The 24,640-nt window shown below is 34.8% G+C and overlaps 1 protein-coding gene across 6 annotated transcripts in view; it reads right to left on the bottom strand.

The window, feature by feature from the left end:
* The window catches only part of ST7L (suppression of tumorigenicity 7 like), an 89,211-nt gene that overhangs the window by 48,220 nt on the left and 16,351 nt on the right, over window positions 1-24,640 (bottom strand). For all 6 annotated transcript variants that reach the window (XM_061183692.1, XM_061183691.1, XM_061183687.1 and 3 more), the window contains 6 exons: window positions 21,758-21,836; window positions 14,292-14,446; window positions 12,706-12,803; window positions 12,154-12,268; window positions 9,855-9,927; window positions 8,820-8,922 (listed from right to left, as the gene is read on the bottom strand). In XM_061183692.1, coding sequence (XP_061039675.1) covers window positions 8,820-8,922; window positions 9,855-9,927; window positions 12,154-12,268; window positions 12,706-12,803; window positions 14,292-14,446; window positions 21,758-21,836 — 623 coding nt within the window. The remainder of the gene's footprint in view (window positions 1-8,819; window positions 8,923-9,854; window positions 9,928-12,153; window positions 12,269-12,705; window positions 12,804-14,291; window positions 14,447-21,757; window positions 21,837-24,640) is intronic.

Below are 24,640 nucleotides of genomic sequence, written 5' to 3'. Positions count from 1 at the left end.
TTCATACCAGCATTATTCATAATAGCCAAAAAGTGGAACCAACCCAAATGCCCATTCAACTGATGAATGGATAAACAAAATGTGGTATATCCATACAATGGATTATTACTCAGCCATAAAAAGAAAGGAAGTATTGATACCTGCTACATTATGCTAAGTGAAAAGGCCACATGTTGTATAATTCTAAATCTACAGAGACAGAAAGTAGATCTGTGTTGTCATGGATTCGGGGAGGGAGGAATGGGGAGTGACTGCTAATAGCTACAGGGTTTCTTTTGGGGGTAATAAAAATGTTCTAGAATCAGAGAGTGGTGATGATTACACAACCCTGTGAATATACTAAAAACCATTGAATTGTATACTTTAAAAGGGTGAATTATATTGTATGTGAATTATTTCAATTAAAAAAATACTTTCTATAAAACTTCTTGATGGATAATTAAAAAAATGTGAGACACAAGAATGACTGAAACAGGATGCTATGGAATATTTAAAAGGTATGAAATATTTTCTACCATAAAATTTTAAAAACCAACAATTTCTATAGTAGCTGAAAGATACACAATCTTTTTCTTGTTTGGTGACTAAAACAAAATGTTTATTGAACCAAAGCTATACCTAGGTAATGAAGAACAAGTCAAAAATCATGAAAACATGCTGTTCTAATTTTTTACTATTACTATCACAGTTACTGTATACTGAATTCATTCAGTAGATTAAAAAAATCTGTAAAAGCAATCAATACTGATGAAACATCTAAAGCAAATTCATAGCCTGAAGAGATTTATGTGACCTTTTTCTACTGTACTTCTAATAGCTTCCAGCTTTAACAAATTGCACAGCTCTAGACCTACAGCCATTCCTGTTGTAGTTATGTGGAAAGTAGCCAAAATATTTCCTGCTAAAACAGCTTTACAATTTGTCATTTTACTGGTAAGATTCATACAACATTTGAAAATTTGCATAATAAATTTGTAAGAATAAAAGAAGATTTAAAAATATATATATATATATTTAAGTGTCACTGTTCATTAGGTTAAGTAAGTTATCACGACACATTGTTGAAGTCTGAGGAAGAAAACCCCTAAAGCCCTTTATGTTTGCTGGCTCCAGCTGAGAGAATCACAAATAGAGACTGTAACAGAAGAGAGAGGGAAAGAGAATATCTGTACATACCTTCATCACTCGTAAAACCCTAGCAAAAACAGCCACAAATTCCAGTGCTCTCCCAATTCATATAACACTAATGTTATTTAAGTGGGATATTATCCAAATGGTTGGAGCATAAAATTTTCCCCCTAAAACCTTAACTTTTATCCTGTTTGGTAACACCCAGCTTAAACTGCCTATCCACAAACAATAATGTAAGGTTACAGAGCCAGTCTACTCAGTTGGATATTTTGATAGAGTTGAATTGTCAACTGGTCTTGATATTTAGGTGAGGGGAAAATATATAAATTTCTACCTATAAGTAAAAATGATTTTTTTTCAGGCAAGGCTTTACTGGGGCTAAAAATGATTTGCAAATATTGCAGTATATACATATTACATACTTATTAAATGTATATTTATATTTAATTAAATAATATATTTTACAGTTTTACTGACGTATACTTTATATATCACAAAATTTACCATTTTAAGTATACAGTTCAATGATTTTTACTAAATTCATACAGTTGTGCAACCATCACCATAAGAAGTTCCCTCATGCCTGTTTGCAGTCAATCTCCACTCCTACCCACAGCCCCAGGAAACCACTGATCTGCCTTTTGTGTCTATAGTTTTACCTATTTCATAAATTTCATATAAATGGAATCATACAATATGCTCTTTTTTTTTTTAAGGAAATATAATACACTCCTTGGCTCAACAGTAAGTATTGATGATAATTTTTTTTTTAATATTTATTTATTTATTTGGTTGTGCCAGGTCTTAGTTGTGGCAGGTGGGCTCCTTTAGTTACGGCAGGCAGGCTCCTTAGTTGCGACTTGCCGGCTCCTTAGTTGTGGCATGCAAACTCTTAGTTGCGGCACGTGTATGGGATCTAGTTCCCTGGCCAGGGATTGAACCCGGGCCCCCTGCATTGGGAGCACAGAGTCTTAACCACTGCGCAACTAGGGCAGTCCCCAATATGTTGTCTTTTTTTTTTTTTTTAATTTATTTTTTGGCTGTGTTGGGTCTTTGTTGCTGCACGTGGGCTTTCTCTAGCGGCAAGCGGGGGCTACTCTTTGTTGCAGTGCGCGGGCTTCACATTGCAGTGGCTTCTCTTTGTTGCAGAGCATGGGCTCTAGGCATGCGGACTTCAGTAGTTGTGGCTCACAGATTCTAGAGCGCAGGCTCAGTAGTTGTGGCGCACGGGTTTAGTTGCTCCGCAGCATGTGGGATCTTCCCGGACCAGGGCTCAAACCCATATCCCCTGCATTGGCAGGCGGATTCTTAACCACTGCGCCACCAAGGAAGTCCCCAATATGTTGTCTTTTGCGTCTGGTTTCTTGTACTTGGCATAAAGTATTTGAGGTTCATTTATGTTGTTGCATGTACTTATACTTTGTTCCTTTTTAGTGCTAAGAAGTGTTCCATTATGTGGATATATCACAATTTATTTATTCATTCACCTATCTTTGGACTGTTTCAAATTTTTTGCTATTGTGAATAATATTGCTATGAACACTTTCATACAAGTCTTTGTATAGACATACGTTTCCATTGCTCTTGGGTAAGTACCTAGGAATGGAATTGATGGATCATATGGTAAGTATATGTTTAACTACACAACTGTTTTCCAAAGTAGCTATACTATTTTAAATGCCTGGCAGCAATATACGCATTTTCTCTACATTCTTGCCAACACCTGATATTGTCAGTCTATATGAGTATAGCCATTCTAGTGGATATAAAGTAGTATCACACTGTGGTTCTAATTTGTGTTTTCCCAATGACTAATGATGCTGAGTATCTTTTCATGTGCCTTCTTTGATAGCTAATTCATAAACCTTCTTTGATGAAGTGACTATTCAAATCCTTTGTCCATGTTTTAATTGAGTTCTTTGTCCTATTATTACTGAGTTATTAGAGTTCTTTGTAAGTTCTGGATACCAAACTTTAAGAGATAAATGACCTGCAGTCATTTGGCTTATCTTTCCATTTTGTTAATGATAACTTTTGAAGAGCAAACATTTTAAGAAGTCCAATCTATCAGTTTTTTTCTTTTATTGATCATGCTTTTGAAGAAATCTTTGCCTAACCCAAGTTCTGTTTCCTTCTAGAAGTTTTATAATTTTACCTCTTACATTTAGATCTTTGATCCATTTTGAGTTAATTTTTTATTTGGCATGAGGAGAGGGTCTAGGTTGTTTGTTTGTTTTTCATATAGACACCTGATTTTTCCAGCACCATTTGTTGAAAAGATTATCCTTTCCCCATTGAATTGCATTGGAACTCTTGTTGAAAATCAACTGACCAAAATTATGTGAGTTTATTTCAGGATTCTCTATTGTCTTTCATTGATCTACATTTCAACCTTCATGCCAATATTATACTATTTTAATTACTGTAGCTTTAAAAATGTCTTGAAATTGGGTAGTATAAGTCCCTCTAACCTTACTGTTCTTTCTCAAAATGGTTTTGGCTATTCTAGATCCTTTGCATTTCCATATAAATTTTAGAATGAGCTTGTCAGTTTTTACAAACAAGTCTACTAGGATTTTAATAGGAATTGCATTTAATCTATAGATCAATTTGCGGAGAACTGTGATCTTAACAATAATTAGTCTTCTAATCCACAAACATGGTATATATCTCCATTTATTTAGGTCTTCTTTAATTTCTCTCAGAAGTATATTGGAGTATTTCACTATATGTGTGCGTGGGTTTTTAAACTCAAAACAAGTATCACTAAAAGCATCACAGATTATTTAGACAGATTCAATATGAAGGTTAATATATATTACATATCCAACAATTTATTTTTATAATTTGGGCAATGCCTGGGATTTCCGCTACCCTCCCCTCACCCATGTGGCTCTGGCAGTACTTTTGAAAACCAATGCACAATGCACACCATCAGAATTGTTACTGCTGAAACTGACAAAGGACTAATCTCCAAAATACACAAGCAGCTCAATATCAAAAAAACAAATAACCCTACCCAAAAATGGGCCGAAGACCTAAACAGACATTTCTCCAAAGAAGATATACAGATTGCCAACAAACACATGAAAGGATGCTCAACATCACTAACATTAGAGAAATGTAAATCAAAACTACAATGAAGTATCACCTCACACCAGTCAGAATGGCCATCATCAAGATATCTATGAACAATAAATGCTGGAAAGGGTGTGGAGAAAAGGGAACCCTCTTGCAATGCTGGTGGGAATGTAATTGATACAGCCACTATGGAGAACAGTATGGAGGTTCCTTAAAAAACTAAAAATAGAACTACCATACGACCCAGCAATCCCACTACTGGGCATATACCCTGCAAAAACCATAATTCAAAAAAAGTCATGTACCACAATGTTCATTGCAGCTCTATTTACAATAGCCAGGACATGGAAGTAACCTAAGTGTCCATTGACAGATGAATGGATAGAGAAGATGTGGCACATATATACAATGGACTATTACTCAGCCATAAAAAGGAACGAAATTGAGTTATTTGTAGTGAGGTGGACGGGCTTAGAGACTGTCATACAGAGTGAAGTAAGTCAGAAAGAGAAAAACAAATACCATATGCTAACACATATATATGGAATCTAAAAGAAAAAAAATGGTTCTGAAGAACCTAGGGGCAGAACAGGAATAAAGATGCAGACGTAGAGAATGGACTTGAGGACACGGGGAGGGGGAAGGGTAAGCTGGGACAAAGTGAGAGAGTGACATGGACATATATACACTACCAAATGTAAAATAGCTAGCTAGTGGGAAGCAGCTGCATAGCACAGGGAGATCAGCTCAGTGCTTTGTGTCCCCCTAGAGGGGTGGGATAGGGAGGGTGGGAGGGAGATGCAAGAGGGAGGGGATATGGGGATATATGTATATGTATAGCTGATTCACTTTGTTATACAGCAGAAACTAACACACCATTGTAAAGCAATTATACTCTAATAAAGATGTTAAAAAAAAAAAAGAATTGTTACTGCTGAGAATACATTTTACGTAAGAGGGTTTTTAAAGCAGAAAAAAACAACCACAGGGAAGAGACAATCCCTATTTTGTTATTTTGAGTGGGAATTAAATAAAATTTTTAGGTATCAATGGTGTATTTAATTTGAATAGTTCTGATTAATAACTGCTGCTTATCTTCTCACACAAGGAACAGATTTCCACCCCATCCTGGGTAATAACAATAACAACCACTTCTGTAAAGCTTACTACGTGTTAGGCACTCTTCTAAGCACTTTAAAGATATGCACTCATTTAATCTTAATAACAACTCTAAAGGTAGGGAATATTATCCCCAGTTTACAAATGAGGAAACTCAAGTCTAGAGAAGTTAAGTAACTTGTCCAAGGTAATACAGCTAGGAAGTAGTGGAGCCAGAATTCAAATGTAGGCAGTTTAGTTGCTGAATCCGTTCTCTTAACCACTCTGCAGCATGAGAGAGCAGAGCATTTCATATACAAGTATTTTTAGACCTCTGCTTCCAGTAATGGAAGACTGGGTAACTCAGATGAACCCTCCCAGACAGCTAGAAAAGCTGTCAATTTTAAAAAATTGAATCAAATACATCAGAGAATTAACAAAGGGTAGAGAATTACCAGGCCACAGTCCAAAGACGGCAGAAAGCACAGAAGTAAGCCACACCTGGGGCTTCTTTCACTATAGGGACATTTGACAATTCTGGAAAAGATAGCTAGGAGGCTGTTCAGTATTTCTGCCAGTTTCATAAGGCTACAGGAACAAAAGTTGAAGTCCAAGGCCTGTCAAGAGTGAGAGCCTAGCAAAGCCCTCAGGATTGGACTGGGACTCTGAAAGGCTGCATCTTAGGAATAAGGGTGAACCAGAAATAAACTGAAACGTTCATGGACTGCAGTCCAGTTTCAAGTCATCCAGGTAGATCAGAAAATTTCAATCCCTGAAACTGAATTAAGGTGATCCTGTCCTACCAATGCTTCTTCCAGGCATCTAAGGGCAAGGAAAATCCTCTATGAAGGAATATAATATTATCTGAGATTTTAAGCTATTTCTACAATTTTTCAAACAAAATATCTGGCACATAGTGAAAGAAAATCAGGCGTAAGAGAAAAGACAATATGAACATGATGCAGCAGAAAAAAACAGATATTAAAAACAGATACAGAGACGTTCTAGATATTGGGATTATCAGAGAAAGACTTTAAGATAGCTACTTTATTTTCAAAGAGATAATAGATTATATTTAAACTTTTGGCAGAGAATTCAAACCTATAAATAACATAAGAGATGTGAAAAATAAATAGAAATTCAAGAATTAAAAAATGTTTCAAAGGGGTGATATCACACAGAGTATGTTCTCTGGCCACAATGCAATTATGTCAGAAATCATTGATAAAAAGACAATTTTCATATGTTTTAAAATTAAGAAATACACATCTAAATGGAATAAATATACCTCTAAATCAAAGAGGAAGCCATAGTGGAAATTAGAAAATATTTTTGAACTAAATTATAAAAAAAATAACGCTATAGTATGCAGTTAAAATTGTACTTAGAGAGAAGTTTATAGACTTAAATGGGTATGTTAGAAAAAGAAAGACTAAAAATTAATGAGTTAAATACCTTTATAAGAAGATACAAGAGGGACTTCCCTGGTGGTTCAGTGGTTAAGAATCTGCCTGCCAAAGCAGGGGACACAGGGTCATGCCCTGGTCAGGGAAGATCCCACATGCCACGGAGCAACTAAGCCCGTGTGCCACAACTACTGAGCCTGTGCTCTAGAGCCTGCGAGCCACAACTACTGAGCCCACGTGCCACAACTACTGAGGCCTGCGCACCTAGAGCCCGTGCTCTGCAACAAGAGAAGCCACTGCAATGAGAAGCCCACACACCGCAATGAAGACCCAACACAGCCAAAAATAATTAATTAAAAACAAAAAGAAGATACAAGAAATAAAAAAAATAAAATGGGGCCAAAGAAAGTTGAAAGAAGGCCGTAAAGAGCAGAAATGAATGAACCAGAAAACAAACTGTAAAGAAGATCAAGAAAGCCAGAGGTTGGTTCTTCACAAAGACTAATAAAATTGATAAATCCCTGAGGAATCCAATAGAGGGGCAAAAAAAACGGTAGCCAGTGTTATGAATTAAAAAATGGATGTTACAACTGATTCTGCACATATTAACAAGCTAATAAAAGGATTTTATGAAATCTTTATGCCAATAAATTTGAAAATTTTGATGTAATAAATTCCTAGAAAAATACAACTTACCAAAAACTAACACAAGAAGAAACAAGAAATGTGAATAGTTATGGAATGGTTAAAGAAATTGAATTTGTAATTAAACTATTAAAGATATGAAATTTGTAATGAAAATTCTTCTCACAAAGAAAAATCCAAAATCAGACGGCTTTATCAGCAAATTCTTCCAATCACTGAAGGCAGAAATAATTCTAATTTTTACACAAATTATTCCAGAGAATGATAAAAGAGGGATAATTCCTTAACTTGTTTTATAAAGCCAGCAATAAAGGGAAAGTATAGACTAAAAATATAAGAAAAGAAGGAAAAACATAATTAATAAACATAATTAATGTCAGAATGGTGGTTACGTTTAGGCAGGAGGGAAGAAGTTGTAATTGGGAAAGGGCAGGTGGGTTTCTGGGGGCTGACAATGTTGTTTCTTGACCTCAGTGGTAGTTTCCACTCATTTGCTTTATAATAAATCATTAAGATACACATTTCTGTTTTTTACACTTTGCTGTATATGTATTACAATTCACACTAAAATTTTTATTGAAATTTATGGGACCAGTTTCACTTAATGAGAGAATGGCATAAATATTTGTTGACTCTCATCCTTAGATTTCAGTAATATTCTTGACTCTGTCTTTACTTACTCTAACAGACTTACAACTTGAATTTCTCTGAGATTATTTTTTAGAGGTTAATCCTTTAATGTTTACTAGTTTCCAAATTCCACTAACATATTATACTGGAATCAACAGTTACAATTACTCTTTTAAACAAAGGCATATTCTTGAATATTCTATACTCCCTAACTTGGGGCATTGTTTTTAAAACCCAAAATTTCACCTTGGGTTATAACACACAAAGATTAACCAATGATCTGTATGTCTGCAAGGTGTACAATATTAAGACAAATGAGATGAGTACAGTTCATCTGGGACTAAGTAAACATCAACTCAGCAGTTTTTCTGGGAACTTTCACATCTGTTTCCTAACACTGATTATTTTAATCTATTTGTCTTCAGTCTTTGTCTACCCAGCCCTCATTCAAAAGCACCTGTCTAGATGTAAAAAGCTTTTATAGTAACAGGAAATTTGATTTAATGATCTGAAATATGAATGATCTTTTATTAGGACCAAGCCATTTTATTTCTTCTCTATAACTATAGTAAAAGGAACAGCTAAGTGAACATATTGTACATCAAATTTTATTTTGACAGCAATTATAAAGCCTATACTGAAATACTGCTCCTATCCACCTTTCTAAATTCTTTTTAACATCCCCTTTAGGGCTAACACTAAGCATCAAAATATAGCAGACTAAAACAACTCTGCCTCAAATTACGGAGACCCAAACTTTGGTCTATACACTGTTGTCAATTTGATTAACTTAAATAAAAATAGTATTTCTATCATAAAGTTTCTTACTTTTGGAACATGAGGATTAAATTCCACAGCTCTATGAATTGCTTCCACAGCATTAATTTCTGCTGTGCTTAACCCTCTTCTGGAGGCTGTTTCTGGAGAGAATCTATAAGAAAACCACAAAATGAAGAAATAAATATTTAAATAAATATTTTAATCAATTAATTAATTGAGATCATAATCTAGCCCCCTAAATCAGAGGTTTCTGGTGATGGCCAAAGTCAAAGCCAAATAGCTACTAAACATAAAAGTAAAGCCTTTGGTTCAACATATAAAGGAAGGCAGCATAAGAAATGGAAATCTTCAAGTTAAGGTGAAGAAAGCCTTCAGAAGTCCATTAAAGGCACACTTTGGGCAAAGTAATAAAATAAGAAATGCTACACAGGGACATCGAGAGAATCTCATGAAATAGAAGTACATTCTTATCAAATTTTCACTGTTCACAGACTGTGAACAGTCCATTCTAATTCATATCAAGCCACAGTAATCTAAGGTGAAAGAAAGCAGTTGCCATTTGGTTGGTTTCTGAATAACTAACCTGTGGAATGAAGAGAAATTCATTAAGGACAGCCAAAAATACAAGGAAATCAGAATAACTCAGAATTATAATCTCAGAACAGATAACATGAAACCTATTTCCCTACCACACACCTTACCATTACCATCATAGCTACTATGTACTGGACGTACGTTCTATCTAGCATTGCTTTGGTCATTTAACACATATAATCCTCACACAACCACCCTACAGTATTATTATTCTCATTTTACAGATAACGAAGAAACTCAAACTGATTAACTTGACCGAAGTTCCACAGCTGGTATGCTGTAGACTTTGAATTTGAACCCAAGTTTACTTAGCTCTAAAAACCTTGCTCTTTCCACAACACATAGTAAGAAGCTTCTAAGCCCCATAAGATCAAGGGTTATTCAGCAGGAAGTAGGGAAAAAAAAAAGCACTGTTTAAAGTCAGTGGATGAAAAACAATATTGAGTTTAACAGTCTTTCTAAACTATTATAGTTTTCATAACTACTTACTTATCTGAAACAGTCCTTGTCTTCAATAGTGCTGCTGTATAACAGATGGCTGCTGACTTTGGAAGGCTTATATCTATAATAATAATTTTTAATTTAGGTAAGAATCACAAAAATATCTTAAGACAATTTCTAATAAGAATAATTCATAGTTCAAATTCAATGGATATAATATAGTAGTAAAAGCACATGGACATATAATTGGAAAACCTGAGTTTGAATCTTGATTCTACTATTTACCAGCTATGCATCCTTGAACTAGCAGCAACTTCTTTAACCTCAGTTTTCCCAAAATAGAGAAATGGTACTTTTCTAGCAGAGATTAAGTTAAACCATGTCTGTGAAAGCCCTCATACAATGGTAAAAAGTACTCAACAAATGCTTATAAGAAGCTGCTTATAATAATACTATCCAAGGAAAAAGCCATTGTATAGATAGAACTATGTAAAAACTCCAGTTACTCACAGAGAAAAACTAAGATTAAAAAAAAAAATTAATGGGACTTCCCTGGTGGCTCAGTGGGTAAGACTCCACGCTCCCAATGCAGGGGGCCTGGGTTCAATCCCTGGTTGGGGAACTAGATCCCACATGCTTGCCGCAACTAAGAGTACGCATGCCGCAACTAAGAAGCCCACATGCCACAACTAAAGATCCTGCGTGACACAACGAAGACCCCACATGCCACGACTAAGACCCGGCACAGCCTAAATAAATAAATAAATAAATGTTAAAAAAATTAATAGTAGTTAAATCCAGGTGATAGAATCATGGGTGGTTTTCATTTTTTTCTTCTTCCGATGTTTTTGCACTTTCTACATTTTCTTAAATGATGATTTTTTATAAAATAAAAAGAAATTGAGAACTACAATGAAATTAATTATATAAGTTCTTTCTTAAAGAATGACCAAAATAATGTTATTGGGAGAGTAAGACTACAGAACTCTCTTTCCAGATTCCACAGAGTTATACCAGCAAATGGAGAACTAAAGAAGTAAACTTGCTTTTAACTTTTTCAGGATTCTAGAAGGGTAAAAACTGGGGACTCATAAAAATAACTGAAAACACAGAAGCATATCCAAGTTGCTAGTTTTATTTTATTTTTAATGAATAGGTCCTATCTGATTTTTCATATTCAGTCCCTAAGCTTGTTCATCATAAGTATCATAAGCAGGTCATGCATCTGATAAGTAACATATGGAAAGAATTTCTCACAAATTTCTCCATGAGCCTATACTACTCTAAAGCACTTCCTAAGAATTCCAGATGTTTAAAAGAAATAAACTTCTCTTTCCAAGTGTAACACATTTCAAACTTTCCAAGTCATGGAGATTCCCAAGCTAATGGGTAGGAGCTTACAACAGGAGAGTGTGAATAAGTGACTTATATGTGTTCTAATACAGTGAAAGATATGACCAGAAATATTATGCTAGTTAGGATGTTTTCAGCTTGGGGTTAAAAGCTGATGCCTCACTCAGAATGAGGAGAAAGGCTATGCTTCTCAAAAATTCTCCCAACTCCATTTGTGGTAAACTGGCACTGTTATCATATAATAATAAAAATAGCCAACATATACTGACTTCTTACTTACTGCTGGGAGACTAGTAAACAAACAAATGGAATACCTAAATTTAAGTTCAAGCTTGCCCCTTACTGGCTAGAAGACCTTACTTACCCAATCACTTAACCTTCTTCTACTCCAGTTTTCTTATTTACTAACCGGAAACAGTAAAAATATTGTACTTGTCCTACCACCTCACAAGATTGTTATAAGGATCAGATGAGATAATAAATTACACTTTGTAACTAAAAAGCATTGTAAAATGTTATTCTGAGTTACTCTTATATATACTCTAAGCAACTTCTGTTAGCCTTCCCTGTCACTCCAAAACAAATGAAGTGCATAGCACCCCATACTTTTCTATTACCTCACCTAACACGCTATGCCTCAATATAACTACTATTCATTTGTCTGTATGTTCCACTAAATGGTAAATTCTACGAGGGCTAAGTCCATGTCTTCTTATTCACCACTGTATTCCAAGCGCCTCACTCACATTAGGCGCTCAATAAACAAATGAATACATCTTGAGAGAAGGAAAGTTCCTCCTTGCAGACTTTTGCTACCAAAAGTACTGAAAAAGAAGATACTTAATAGCAACTTGTATCCACAGATACTAGATACTGACTGGTAAGAATGCAAAGAGAAAATCACAGAAATACCAGAGTAGGATCACATTTATGATTACTTAATAGAAAAAAAAATACTTTAACCATGCTATCAACTAAGAGAATTATCACTCACCATCATATTTTGCTAGAACTGCTTGGACATCTGCATAGGCCTGTAATTCTAAAAGTGATTCTAGGAGATTTTCATGGATGTTCAACATGGTAAGAGGAGGAAATTCTTTCATCAACTGTATGTTAAAAAGAAAAAAGATTAAAATTATACAAAAGGAACTCAATAGAGCTGAATCAGATTCACTGAGGTAGAAATTCTTTTGTTTCTTAAAACTGTGGAGACTCAACCTCTAAGAAATCTATGTATATTAAATAAATATCTTGTTATAAAACTATCAATTAAAAAAACCAATGATTCTGGGCAATTTCCTGGCGGTCCAGTGGTTAGGATTCGGCACTTTCTCTGCTGGGGCCCGGGGTTCGATCCCTGGTCAGGAAACTAAGATCCCGCAAGCTGGGCAGCATGGCCAATCAATCAATCAATCAATCAATGTTAAAAAAAAAAAAAAAAAGGAAAACACATAGTGATTCTGCATTAGCTTAACTGGCAACTTAAAACACATTTTGTTTTTGAAGGAATAAAGATAAAGGTTGAGTCATCAAATTTACTTACATCTCTCATTATTTTTACTGCTTCTCTTATTCTTCCTAATTTTCTTGCACACATTGCCAGTCTTCTTTTAACATACACCAGTACATTGGTATCTCTCCCTATTTAGAAAAACAACAAATGACACCAAGCTATCACTTTTATATTATGACCTGCTACTTCATTAACATATCATCCGTTAATTTTATTTGCTTACTTTGGGAGGTTCAATTAAAATTAAATTGTGTCAGAATGGAAGAATATTAATAATTGCTGAATTTGGGTGATGAACAATGAACGAAGGTTCATTATACTGCTCTATTTTTATAGATGTTTGAAGTTTTTTATATTAAAAGCTTAAAAATATATATATATAGAATTACTTTTGCCTCTAACATTAAGTAATCTGAGTACAGTATACATAAAGTAATTTGTGTATACTTGGCAAGTAGATTTTACTATTAAAATAAAAGACATACATTAATAGGAAGAAATAACATTATTAAGTTCCTGCATAAACAATCTACTATTTTAATATTCTCTATTATCTTAGCTGACAAAAGATATTCAAAACAAAATTTCCATGCTAGCGTAAATTTTTGGTCAACAGCAAGTAACTAACAAACTACAAAACTACTTCTAGAAAGGGCTAACAAGTATTTCTGGAACTATCTCATAACTATATCTGAGATTATATAAGGACAAATGGCATGACTTTTTTACAGATGTAGTTTCATTAGTTCCAGACTGCAAAATTACATATTCCCACAGTTGTGTGTTATAACAACACGCATTAATGAAATATACAATATACATCAATATTTAGTTTAGAGAGAAAACATTATCCTAATTTTAATTTACACAAACAAAAGATTTAGAACTTAACTCCCAGCAGATAATGCATTATATAAACATATTTCAATTTATTGCCCACTATCTGCCAAAATCATGAAACTAAAGCCCTCTGGCCACACAAAATAGCAGGAAGCAGCAGCATTACAGATTCTAACATCTTTGGTAAAAGTGTCTCGATCACAACTGGGAGAGTATGCCTGAGAGTGGAAAGAAAGGACCTCAGTTGCTATGGCCCATATGGTCTCAAACATGTCATAGAGAAAAAACCACCAAAGAAATAGTCAATATCAAGTGTAAGGCTGGTTTTGTGCTGAAGGGCCACTCCCTGGCACTGTATGGAGATATATACTGTCTGAAGAGCAAACCAAATGATATACCTCTACTATTGCTTGGGTAAGGGTGAGGATAAAGGTAATAGCTCCTTATCATCACTAGAAGGTTCTCTTGAATCTTGAATATTTTTGAGTTGTGTTTCTCCAATGACCAGCCCAATTGTCGCATGAAATAAATTATTGTTAAGTTTCAGAGCAGCACATCTCTCAATAACCAGAGCAGATCTGTTCCCTTCCACAAGCATTCTCTAGCTAATATACATTTCTGTCTTGCTGATTTGAATAAATGTGTTATCTCTTATGAAAAGTAGCTAACTTTTAAGTATTAAGTTTTTTAAAATTTTTGTTGTTTTGTGTTTTACACATAAAACAGGCAGTTGCAGGAACTAAAAGACAGGGGAAAATTAGTTCAAATTCGCTTACTCAATTGAGCTTCATGCTGAGGGCTTTGGTGCTGGCACTGTTGTGACCGCCTGTAAATTGTTTCTCCTGCCTTGAGTGCCTGTTTAAATAACCTTTCAGCATCTACAATAGTTGTTGCTTCTTCCTCAGCCAGCAGAACATATGCAGTAGCACAGCTATAAAGAAAGCAAGCAAGGCAATTTTAAGTAAAATGGTAAAACAAGTATTTTCTTTGGGGTATGTCCCTTTACATCACATTTCCGTATCTTTCCCTATACTTTCTGTAATAGGGAAGAACATTTGTATTCTATTACAAATTAATCACTATAGGGATGTTGCCTATAAGCTTAAGTTATATATAATGACCCATCTCTCAGAACCCTGCCTCCCAGGTAATGAGCATTATGCTAAAATACTTCTGTTTAGCTCACAGGAAACATCTTGACCAGGCCCACCTGTGAATGACTGCAGGGAGGAAGAAATTAACACATCCCCTCTGGAGGCTGATGGGAACCAGAAAATGTTCGACTTTACTCCCTCTCTTTTTAGTATAAAAGAAGACTGAATTCCAACTCAGGCAAGATGGTTCTTTGGGGCATGAGCCCACCATCTTCTCGGTTTGCTGCCTTTCCGAATAAAGTCGTTATTCCTTGCCCAACAACTCATCTCTTGATTATTGGCCTGTCGTGTGGCGAGCAGTACGAGCTTAAACTTGGTAATAAATTTTGGTTGTTCATAAACACTTTCTATTTTTTGTTTTTGTTTTGTTCTGTTATTGCTGTTAAACGCCTCTTGTGAAGGGGTATCTCATTGTGTTTTTCATTTTCATTTCCCTTATGATGAATGACACTGAGCATCTTTTTATGTACTTTTCGGTCATTTGTATGTCTTCCTTGAAGAAATAGACATTCCAAGTCCTTTGCCCATTTTTAATTGGTTGTCTTTCTGTCATTGAGTTGTAAGAGTTCTTCATATATTCTGGATAACTAGCCCCTTATCAAATATGACTTGCAAATATTTTCTCTCATCCTGTGGGTTGCATTTTCACTTTCTTGACAGTATCCTTTGATGCACAAAAGCTTTTAATTTTGATGAAGTCTAATTTATCTAATTTTCCTTTTTTGCTTGTGCTTTTGGTGTCATATCTAAGAAACCACTGTCAAATTGACAGTCATGAAAATTTGCTCCTATGTTTTCTTCTAAGAGTTTTATAGTTTTAGCTCTTAAATTTAGGTCTTTAATTTTTAATTAATTGTGTATGGTGTGTGTTAAGGGTCTAACTTCATACTTTTGTATGTGGTTGTCGAGCTGTTACCATTTGTTGAAAAGACTATTCTTTCCCCCACTGAATGGTCTTGGCACCCTTGTCAAAAATCAATTGACCATAGATGTATGGGTTTATTTCTGGACTCTAAATTTGATTCCATTAATCTAGATGGCTATTCTCATTATTTAATTACTGTAGGTTCACAGTAAGTTTTGAAATCAGGAAGTGAGTCCTCCTACTTTATTCTTTTTCAAGATTGTTTTGGCTACTTGAGGTCTCCTGTAATTCCATATTTTAGGATCAGTTTGTCCATTTCTGCAAAACGAGAAATCGAAATTTTGATGGAGACTGCACTGAATTTGTAGATCAACTTGAGAAGTACTGATATCTTAACAATAATAAGTCTTCCAATCCATGAACACAAGATGTCTTTCCATTTATTTAGGTCTTCTTTAACTTCTTTTGATAATACTTTGTAGTTTTCAGTGTACAAGTCTTGCACCTCCTTGGTTAAATTTATTAAGTGTTTTAACATTTTTGACGCTATTGTAAATGGAACTGTTTTCTTAATTTCCTTTTCAGATTGTTCATTGCTAATGTATTAAAAAACAGCTGATTTTAGGTTGATCTTGTCTCCTGTAACTTTGCTGAACTCTTTTATTAGCTCCAATAGTTTTTTTGTGGATTCTTTAAGGTTTTCTATATATAAGATCATGTCATCTGTGAAGAGAGATAGTTTTACTTCTTCCTCTCCCATACGAAAGCCATTTTCCCCCTCTTCTTGCCTAAGTGCATTGGCTAGCACCTCCAGTGCAATGTTAAATAGAGGTGGTGGGATTCCCTGGTAGTGCAGTGGTTAAGAATCTGCCTGCCAAGGCAGGGGACGCAGGTTCGAGCCCTGGTCCGGGAAGATCCCACATGCCGCAGAGCAACTAAGCCCGTGCCCCCACAACTACTGAGCCTGTGCTCTAGAACCCGCAAGCCACAACTACTGAAGCCTGCATGCCTAGAGCCTGTGCTCTGCAACAAGAGAAGCCACCGCAATGAGAAGCCCATTCACTGCAACGAAGAGTTGCCCCTGCTCACCATAACTAGTGAAAGCCCGCACACAGCAACAAAGACCCAATGCAGCCAAAAATAAATAATTACTTTAAAAAAATAAATAGAAGTGGCAAGAGCAGACTTTCTTGCCTTATTCTTGATCTTAGCAAGCTTTCAGACTTTGTCTTAAGTACATAGTTAGCTGTAGGTTTTTCACAGATGTCCTTTATCAGTTTGAGGAAGTTTCCTTACATTCCTTATTTGTTTTTATAATAAAATGGTGTTGGATTTTGTAAAATACTTTTTCAGCATCAACAGAGATGATTGTGTGGGTCTTGTCCTTTGTTCTATTAATGTGATGTCTTACACTGACTGATTTTCACATGTTAAACCACCTTGCCTTCCTGGGATAATCCCACTTGGTCATGGTGTATAATCCTTTTAATCTGCTGCTGGATTTGGTGTGCTAGTACTTTGTTGAGAATTTCTGCATCTATATTCATAGTGAATATTAGTCTGTAGTTTTTGTTTCTTATGATGTCTTTCTTTGGTTTTGGTATGAGAGTAATACTGGCCTCACAGAATAAGTTAGGAAGAATTGCTTCCTCTTCTATTCCTTTGAAGAGTTTGAGAAGGACTGGTGTTAATTCTTCTTTAAGAATTTGGTAGAATTCAGTGGTGAAGCAACCTAGTCCTGAGCTTTCTTTGTTTGGCATTTTTAAAATTACTGATTTAATCTCTTCATTTGTTATAGGTCTATTCAGATTTTCTATTTCTTCTTGAGTCAGTTTTGGTAGTTTGCATTTCTGGGAATTTGTCCATTTCATCCAAGTTAGCCAATTTGGCATACAATTGTTCATAGTATTCTCTTATAGTATTTTTAATTTCTTTAAGGTCAGTAGTAATGTCCCCAGTTTCATTCTTGATTTTAAGTAAGCTGAGTTTCTCTCTTTTTTAATTGGTCAGTCTAGCTTAAAGTCTGTCAAGTTTGTTGATCTTTTTAAAAAAAAACCAACCTTTAGTTTCACTGATTCTCTCTATTGTTTTTCTATTCTCTGTTTTGTTTATATCACTCTAATCTTTATTACTCCCTCCCTTCTGCTTGGAGTTTAGTTGGCTCTTCATTTTCTAGTTCCTTAAGGTATAAAGTTAAGTTTTTGATTTGAGATCTTTCTTTTTTATTAATGAAGGTATTTACAGCTATAAATTTTCCTCTGATCACTCACAGCTTTTGCTCTATTTCATAATTTTTTGGTATGTTATGTCTTCATTTTCACTCATTCCAAAGTATTTTTCTAATTTATCTTGTGATTTCTTCTTTGGCTCATTGGTTGTTTAAGAGTTGGTTGTTTAATTTCCACATATTCCAATATTGTGAAATTTCGAGATTTCCTTCTGTTATTGACTTCTAATTTCATTCCACTGTAGTGAGGGTGGATAGTTTATATGATTTCAATCATTTTAAGTTTACTGACAATTGTTTATGTCCTAATTATGATTTATCCTGGAGAATGTTCCATGTACACTTGAGATGTTGTTGGGTAGAGTGTTATATAGATGTGTTAGGTCCAGTTGGTTTATAGTGTTGTTCAAGTCTTCTATTTCCTTGTGTATCTTTTGTCTAGTTATTCTATCCAATATTGAAAATAAGGTGTTGATGCCTCCAACTATTATTGTTGAATTCTTTATTTCTCCCTTCAAGTCTGTCAGTTTTTGCTTCATACGTTTTGTTATTAGACATATATAAGTTTATAATTATTATATCTTCTTGATGAATTGAACCTCTTTTATCATTATATAATGTCATTCTTTGTCTTGTAAAAAGTTTTTGTCTTAAAGTCTATTTTGTCTGATACCAGGTTAGCCACTCAAGCTCTCTTTGATTACTATTTGCATGGAATACTTTTTTACACACTTTTACTTTGTACTTCTTTGTGTCTTTGTATCTAAAGAATCTCTTGTAAACAGCATATAGTTGGACTACTTTTTTTTCCTATTCATTCTACTAATCAATGCCTTTTAATTGAAGAGTTTAATCTATTTACCTGTTTAAGTACTTAGTGATAAGGAAGGAATTGTTTCTGCCATTTTCCTATTTGTTTTCTATATGTCCTTTTTTTTGTTCTCAATTCCTGCATTATTGCCTTCTTTTGTGTTAGATACATATCTTCTGGTATACCATTTTGATTCCCTTATTACTTATCACATTTTTTTTTGTTATTTCTTAGTGGTTAACAGTTAACAATTACATTTAACATCTTAACTGATAACAATCTAGTATGAATTAATACTAATTTAGTTTCAATAGTATACAAAACTTTGCCCCTATATAGCTCTTCCCCCTATCACTTATGTTGTTATGGTCACAAATTGCAACTTTATAAACTGTATGTCCATCAACATAGATTTATAATGACTGTTTTACATAGCTGTCTTTTAAATCATATAGATAAAAAGAACTGCAAACCCCCCGAAAATTAATATTGACTTTTTAATTTGCCTATGTAGTTACTTTTACTGGCATTCTTTATTGTTTTGTGTGGAGTCAAGACTGTCTAGTATCCTTTTATTTCAGCCTGAAGGACTCCTTGTAGCATTTCTTGTAGGACAAGTCTACTAGCACTGAACTCTGTTTTTGTTTATCTGGGAATGTCTTAATTTCTCCATTTATTTTGAAGGATAGGGTTGCTGGGCATAGAATCCTAAGCTGACAGTTTTGTTTTGTTTTTTTGAACTTTGACTATGTTATCCCACTGCCTTACATGGTTTCTGATGAGAAAGCAGCTCTTAATCTTTTTCAGGATCACTTATATGTGATGAGTTGCTTCTCCTTGCTGCTTTCAGCCATCTCTCCTTATCTTTGGCTTTTGAAAGCTTGATTATAATGCGTCTCATTGTGGATGTCTTTTTGAGTATGTCATACTTGGGGTACACTGAGCTTCCTGGATGTGTAGATCCATATCTTTCATCAAATTTGGGATCTTTTCAGCAATTATTTATTTAAATAGTCTTTTTGCCCCTTTTGCTCTCTCTCCTCTCTTTCTGGGACTCCATTATGCACAGGTATGTTTAACAGTGTTCCACAGGTTTCTTAGGCTCTGTTCACTTTCCTTCATTCTTTTATTTTTTACCTAAATCAAGTTTGCTGATTCCTTCTTCTGCCTGTTCATATCTGCTGCTGAACCTCTACAGGAAATTTTAAATTTGTTATACTTTTCAACTCTAGAATTTCTATTTAGTTCTTTTTTATTATTTCTATCTCTTTACTGACATTCTCTAATGGTGAGACATAATTCTCATGGTTTCCTTTAGTTCTTTATACATGGTTTCCTTTACCTCTTCAAGCATATTTTAAATAGTTGATTTAAAGTTTTTATCTAGAAAGTCCAAAGTCTGGGCTTCCTCAAGGACAGTTTTTATTCATTTTCTTCTTTTCTCTGTGTAGGGCATATTTTGCTTCTTTGCATGTCTTATAATTTTTTTGTTGAAAACTGGAAATTTTAAATATTATAATCTAGCAACTCCAGAAATCAGATTTCCCCTCCTCCCCAGAGATTACTGTTGTTGCTTACAGTTGTGACTTTTCTGAACTGATTTTGTAAAGTTTGTATTCTGTCATGAGTGACCAGTGAAGTGTATGCTCCTTTAGCTTAATGGTTAGTCAGTGATTTGATAGAGATTGCCCTAAACACCTGAAACCAAAAACAAAACAAAAAGCAAGTCTTTGCAGATGGGTTCTGTGTGTGTACTGGGGCATACCGTCAACATTCAGTCAGGCAGTTTACAACTCTGCCTTAGCTTTCACTTTCTGTTTGTGCAGAACCTGAAAGTCAGACACACATGAGAGCTTAGGGTCTTCTCAAATCTTTTCTGAGCAGGTGCCCAACTTTGGGCATGTGTGGAGCCTTTGAGATTCCCAGGAATATGTGGAAGCTTTTAAAAGCGTTTATTTCCCAAAGTTTCTCATTCCCCAGCCTTTCCTCCCAAGCTTTCTAGTTTGTCTATTGTTTGCCCTAGTTGTTATCCCTTGATCCTGGCAGCACTGGCTAATACATTTGCCTTTAAATATTTTCAACAATGCCCCCACAGTGTAGCTGTGTCAGTGCTGGGAGAGTTTCGAATTAACCAAAATATAGGCAAGCTCTTTGAGCTGGTCCTTCAGAGAGTAACCAGACAGGTCAAAATAAACAATGATAATTCTTTGAGGAAAAGGTCCATTCTGCTTCCTTTGATAGTAGGAATTATACCCAGAAGACAGACTGTTGTCTTCAAGGCTGCCACTGAGCTAGGGAGTGGAGGATGGGGTCAGTGTTAAGTTAAAACACCACAAAGCTCTCTTACAGAAATTCAGCTATTTTTTAAAACTGATTAAGCATTCTCCAGGTTGCAATAAACTTTGATTAGTTTTCAGAGTTTCAATAAAATTCATTCACTGCTTGTTGAGTTCCCTACACTGCCAGTTTTGTTCCACCTTCGGTAAGTCTTCTTAATAAGAATTAGTATTATCTGTGGTAGGGGAGTAAGGACGGGTACAGGGACAATGCTAAGTTCACATTATTCAGGAGGCATTCCTTGATTAATCCCAACTGGAACCATATTTTTACTCTTGGCACTTATTTAATATTAGATTAATACTTATTGATCTGTCCCATTTAAATATTAAGCTCACTTAGATTCTACAGTTTGTTTTTTCAAAATATAAAGTTGACAAAAGGAGCTATAAAAAAATAAAGCTGCTAACATTAAAAAAAATTAAATTAGAGCCATGTTTTACTTATGTTGAATTCCCTTCCCATGCCTCCAATCCTACTAGCAACTACAGTTCTCAGGACTGAATGAATGCTTTAAATAAATGACTTAAATGAAAAACAAAATTAAAACAGGTGGCTTAAGTATTTTAGTACTCTTTAATTATCAAGTATTATCACCAATCAGATCAGCATTCTCCCTTTTATAAAGTATTTCTAGCATAATTTCTATTCAAAACCATAGATAAGTTTACAATTTCAGAAGCAAAACACAAATGTCAATGAACACTGCAAATTTTGTCTCTAGTATGCAAAAAGAGAAAGGGGACTATTAATGACTCCAGGTGTCTTAGGAACAGAAAAAAGGAAACAAAATCACTTGCCTGGGTTTCCTTCAAAACAAACTTATTTTCCATATATTTCAAACTTACTCATTGTTTAATTCTAAAGCTTGATAGGCTGCTTTGATTCGAGCTGGAGGATTTCTTTCCCTCCATGCCTTCTGCATAACTGTAGGAAAAACATTTCAAGACGTAGATGATATGGTAAACATAAATTATCTTATGCAAAACGTATGAAGAATGAGTTAGAAGAGTAAACAAAGATTTAAATAACATGTTCTTAAACATAAGAAACAAGAAATTGGGGTGATGGCTCACATTAACCTCATGAGAAATTTACATTAAATTTGGAAGCTTCACATAAAGTAGAAATTAAAATATTATTTCTCTGATTTATATGAATAACAACATAGATGGTACTTAATCAAGTTAATTACATCATTATACATGAACATTTATATATCTAAATGCATATTAAAATTGATATCAGATTATAATCTATGAAATATTCTAGTTCCTTTATCCTCTTGAAAAGGTTCTATGGAACTGTTAAAAATACACAAAAAAACTTAAAAAACACAGTACTTATTTAATCAATGATTCAATCCATGAAGAATGTTTGAATTTGCATTTTGTATAAAAAGGGGGGTAAAAAGGAATTAACTTAGACTATAGTATATTTATGGGAAATGTCAGTCTCTACTAAGAGTCAAGAAAAGCCTGAATTAGGATCTCTCTGGTATAACAATATTAGTTTTGTTATCATTTACTGCACCAAAATGAAAAGTTCACACTAAGCAAAGTTTCTTAAAAATTAAACAAACAGGGACTTCCCTGGTGGTCCAGTGGTTAAGAATCCACCTTCCAATGCAGGGGACACAGGTTTGATCCCTGGTCAGGGAACTAAGATCCCACATGCCGTGGGGCAACTAAGCCCGTGCGCCGCAACTACTGAGCCCGCGTGTTCTGGAGCCCACATGCTACAACTAGAGAACCCGCACACTCTGGAACCTGTGCACCACAACTAGAGAGAAGCCCGTGTGCCGCAACAAAGATCCCATGTGCCACAACTAAGACCTGACCCGACGCAGCCAAATAAATAAATAAATAAAAATTTTTTAAAAAACTAAACAAACAAATAAACAAAGTAGATCCATGAAACTATCTGGCCTATTTCAAGTTTGATAAGAAAAATAGAGAATCTATGAATGTTGCTTTTGGAACAAAACCTACAACTGTCCAGAAAGAATAATGTGGAAAATGTTTGAGTTTTCCTTTGGAAACAAAATATTAGTCTTGGCTTAGAAAAGGAGACAATATATTCTACTTGCGTAGCAAAAATACATTTCTCATATCAAACATGTCACCGCTAGCTGACAGCTAATGCTTCCTGAACTTGACAAATTGATGCAAGTCAGCACCCATTTGATAATAACCAGGTAAAGAATAACATTTTGCTTAACCATTAAAATATTACATAAAAATCAAGTATAATATTTGACTTGCCATTTTTCATGATGAGGCTCCCTTCTATAAGTTACATGATATTTTCAGGTTAAATTTTGACACTGAATCTTTATTAACAGTTTAAATGGTTATTTGATACTCTAGCATATTAAGTATATATAGTAATTTATTTAACCAGTTCTCTTTTGATGGATAATTAATTTTTTGCTAATATAGAAATATTGTGATAACCATCTTTCAACATCTATCTTTGCAAACCTGACCAAATATTTCATTTTTAGAAGTGGAATGGTTGGTTAAAACGTATGCATCTTTTAAAAGATTTTGGATATATATTTCCAAACTCCTCTCAATGAGACTGTATTAATTTACATTTTTTCAGGCAGTGCAGGAGAGTGACTATTTCCCCACTCCCTTAACAACACTGAGTAGTATCAATCTTTGCTAATTTAAAACATGAAAACTTATCTCATTTGCATTTGCATTTCTTCTATTTCTAGTAAGGTCATCTAATCCACCATTAAGCATTTTTTCTTATTCTCATGTTTTCAAATGCTCTATCCAGCCTTATTATTCCTCACGACCAATGCAGTTCTAAGCCAATGAGGAAAGGGGAAATAAAGTAGAGGAAGGAATATACTTCCTTCTGAAACAAGGTTTAGGAATAATTTAAAGCAATATGCTCATTTAGTATTCAACTGTCCTCTTTAAGAATACTGTATATGCTTAAAAAATAACACAAGCAGTTAACAATTCAATCAAATTTATCTATTTTTCAAGTTAAATACTACTCTAATATGCTAACCAGCAGAAGAGACTACCATTCAACCCAAGACCATGGGTCACAAATATAAATGCCTTGAGACCAGGCAGAAAACATAAATGAGTGAACTAAAAGCACATGCACTGTCTAAGAGAGTCACAGCTCAGGTCTAACAAATTACTGCCAAGTGGAAATGCAGGTCCATATTTCCCAACTTAAAATTGTAAATCTGGAGTTTAATGTTAAATCTCCTGATTTTTTTAAATGTTGAAAAAAAAAAAAACATGAAAGCAAATTATCCAAAAAACACTGCTGGCTAGCCCTGAGGATATGTTTGTTCACTGTCCTAAAAAAACAAATCAACAGAATAAGAACAAAAATCTACTAATTTAGGGCTTCCCTGGTGGTGCAGTGGTTAAGAATCTGCCTGCCAATGCAGGGGACATGGGTTCGAGACCTGGTCCGGGAAGATCCCACGTGCCATGAGGCAACTAAGCCCGTGCACCACAACTACTGAGCCTGCGCTCTAGAGCCCGCGAGCCACAACTACTGAAGCCCAAGTGCCTAGAGCCCGTGCTCTGCAACAAGAGAAGCCACCGCAATGAGAAGCCCGCGCACCACAATGAAGAGTAGCCCCAGCTTTCCTCAACTAGAGAAAAACCCGCACGCAGCAACGAAGACCCAACGCAGCCAAAAATAAATAAAATAAAATAAATACATTTATTAAAAAAAGTCTACTAATT

This window comes from Eubalaena glacialis, chromosome 3 (genome assembly GCF_028564815.1).
Source record: "Eubalaena glacialis isolate mEubGla1 chromosome 3, mEubGla1.1.hap2.+ XY, whole genome shotgun sequence".
NCBI lineage: Eukaryota > Metazoa > Chordata > Mammalia > Artiodactyla > Balaenidae > Eubalaena > Eubalaena glacialis.
The sequence above is the reverse complement of the archived record's forward strand: the minus strand, read 5'-3'. Positions and strand labels throughout refer to the sequence as shown.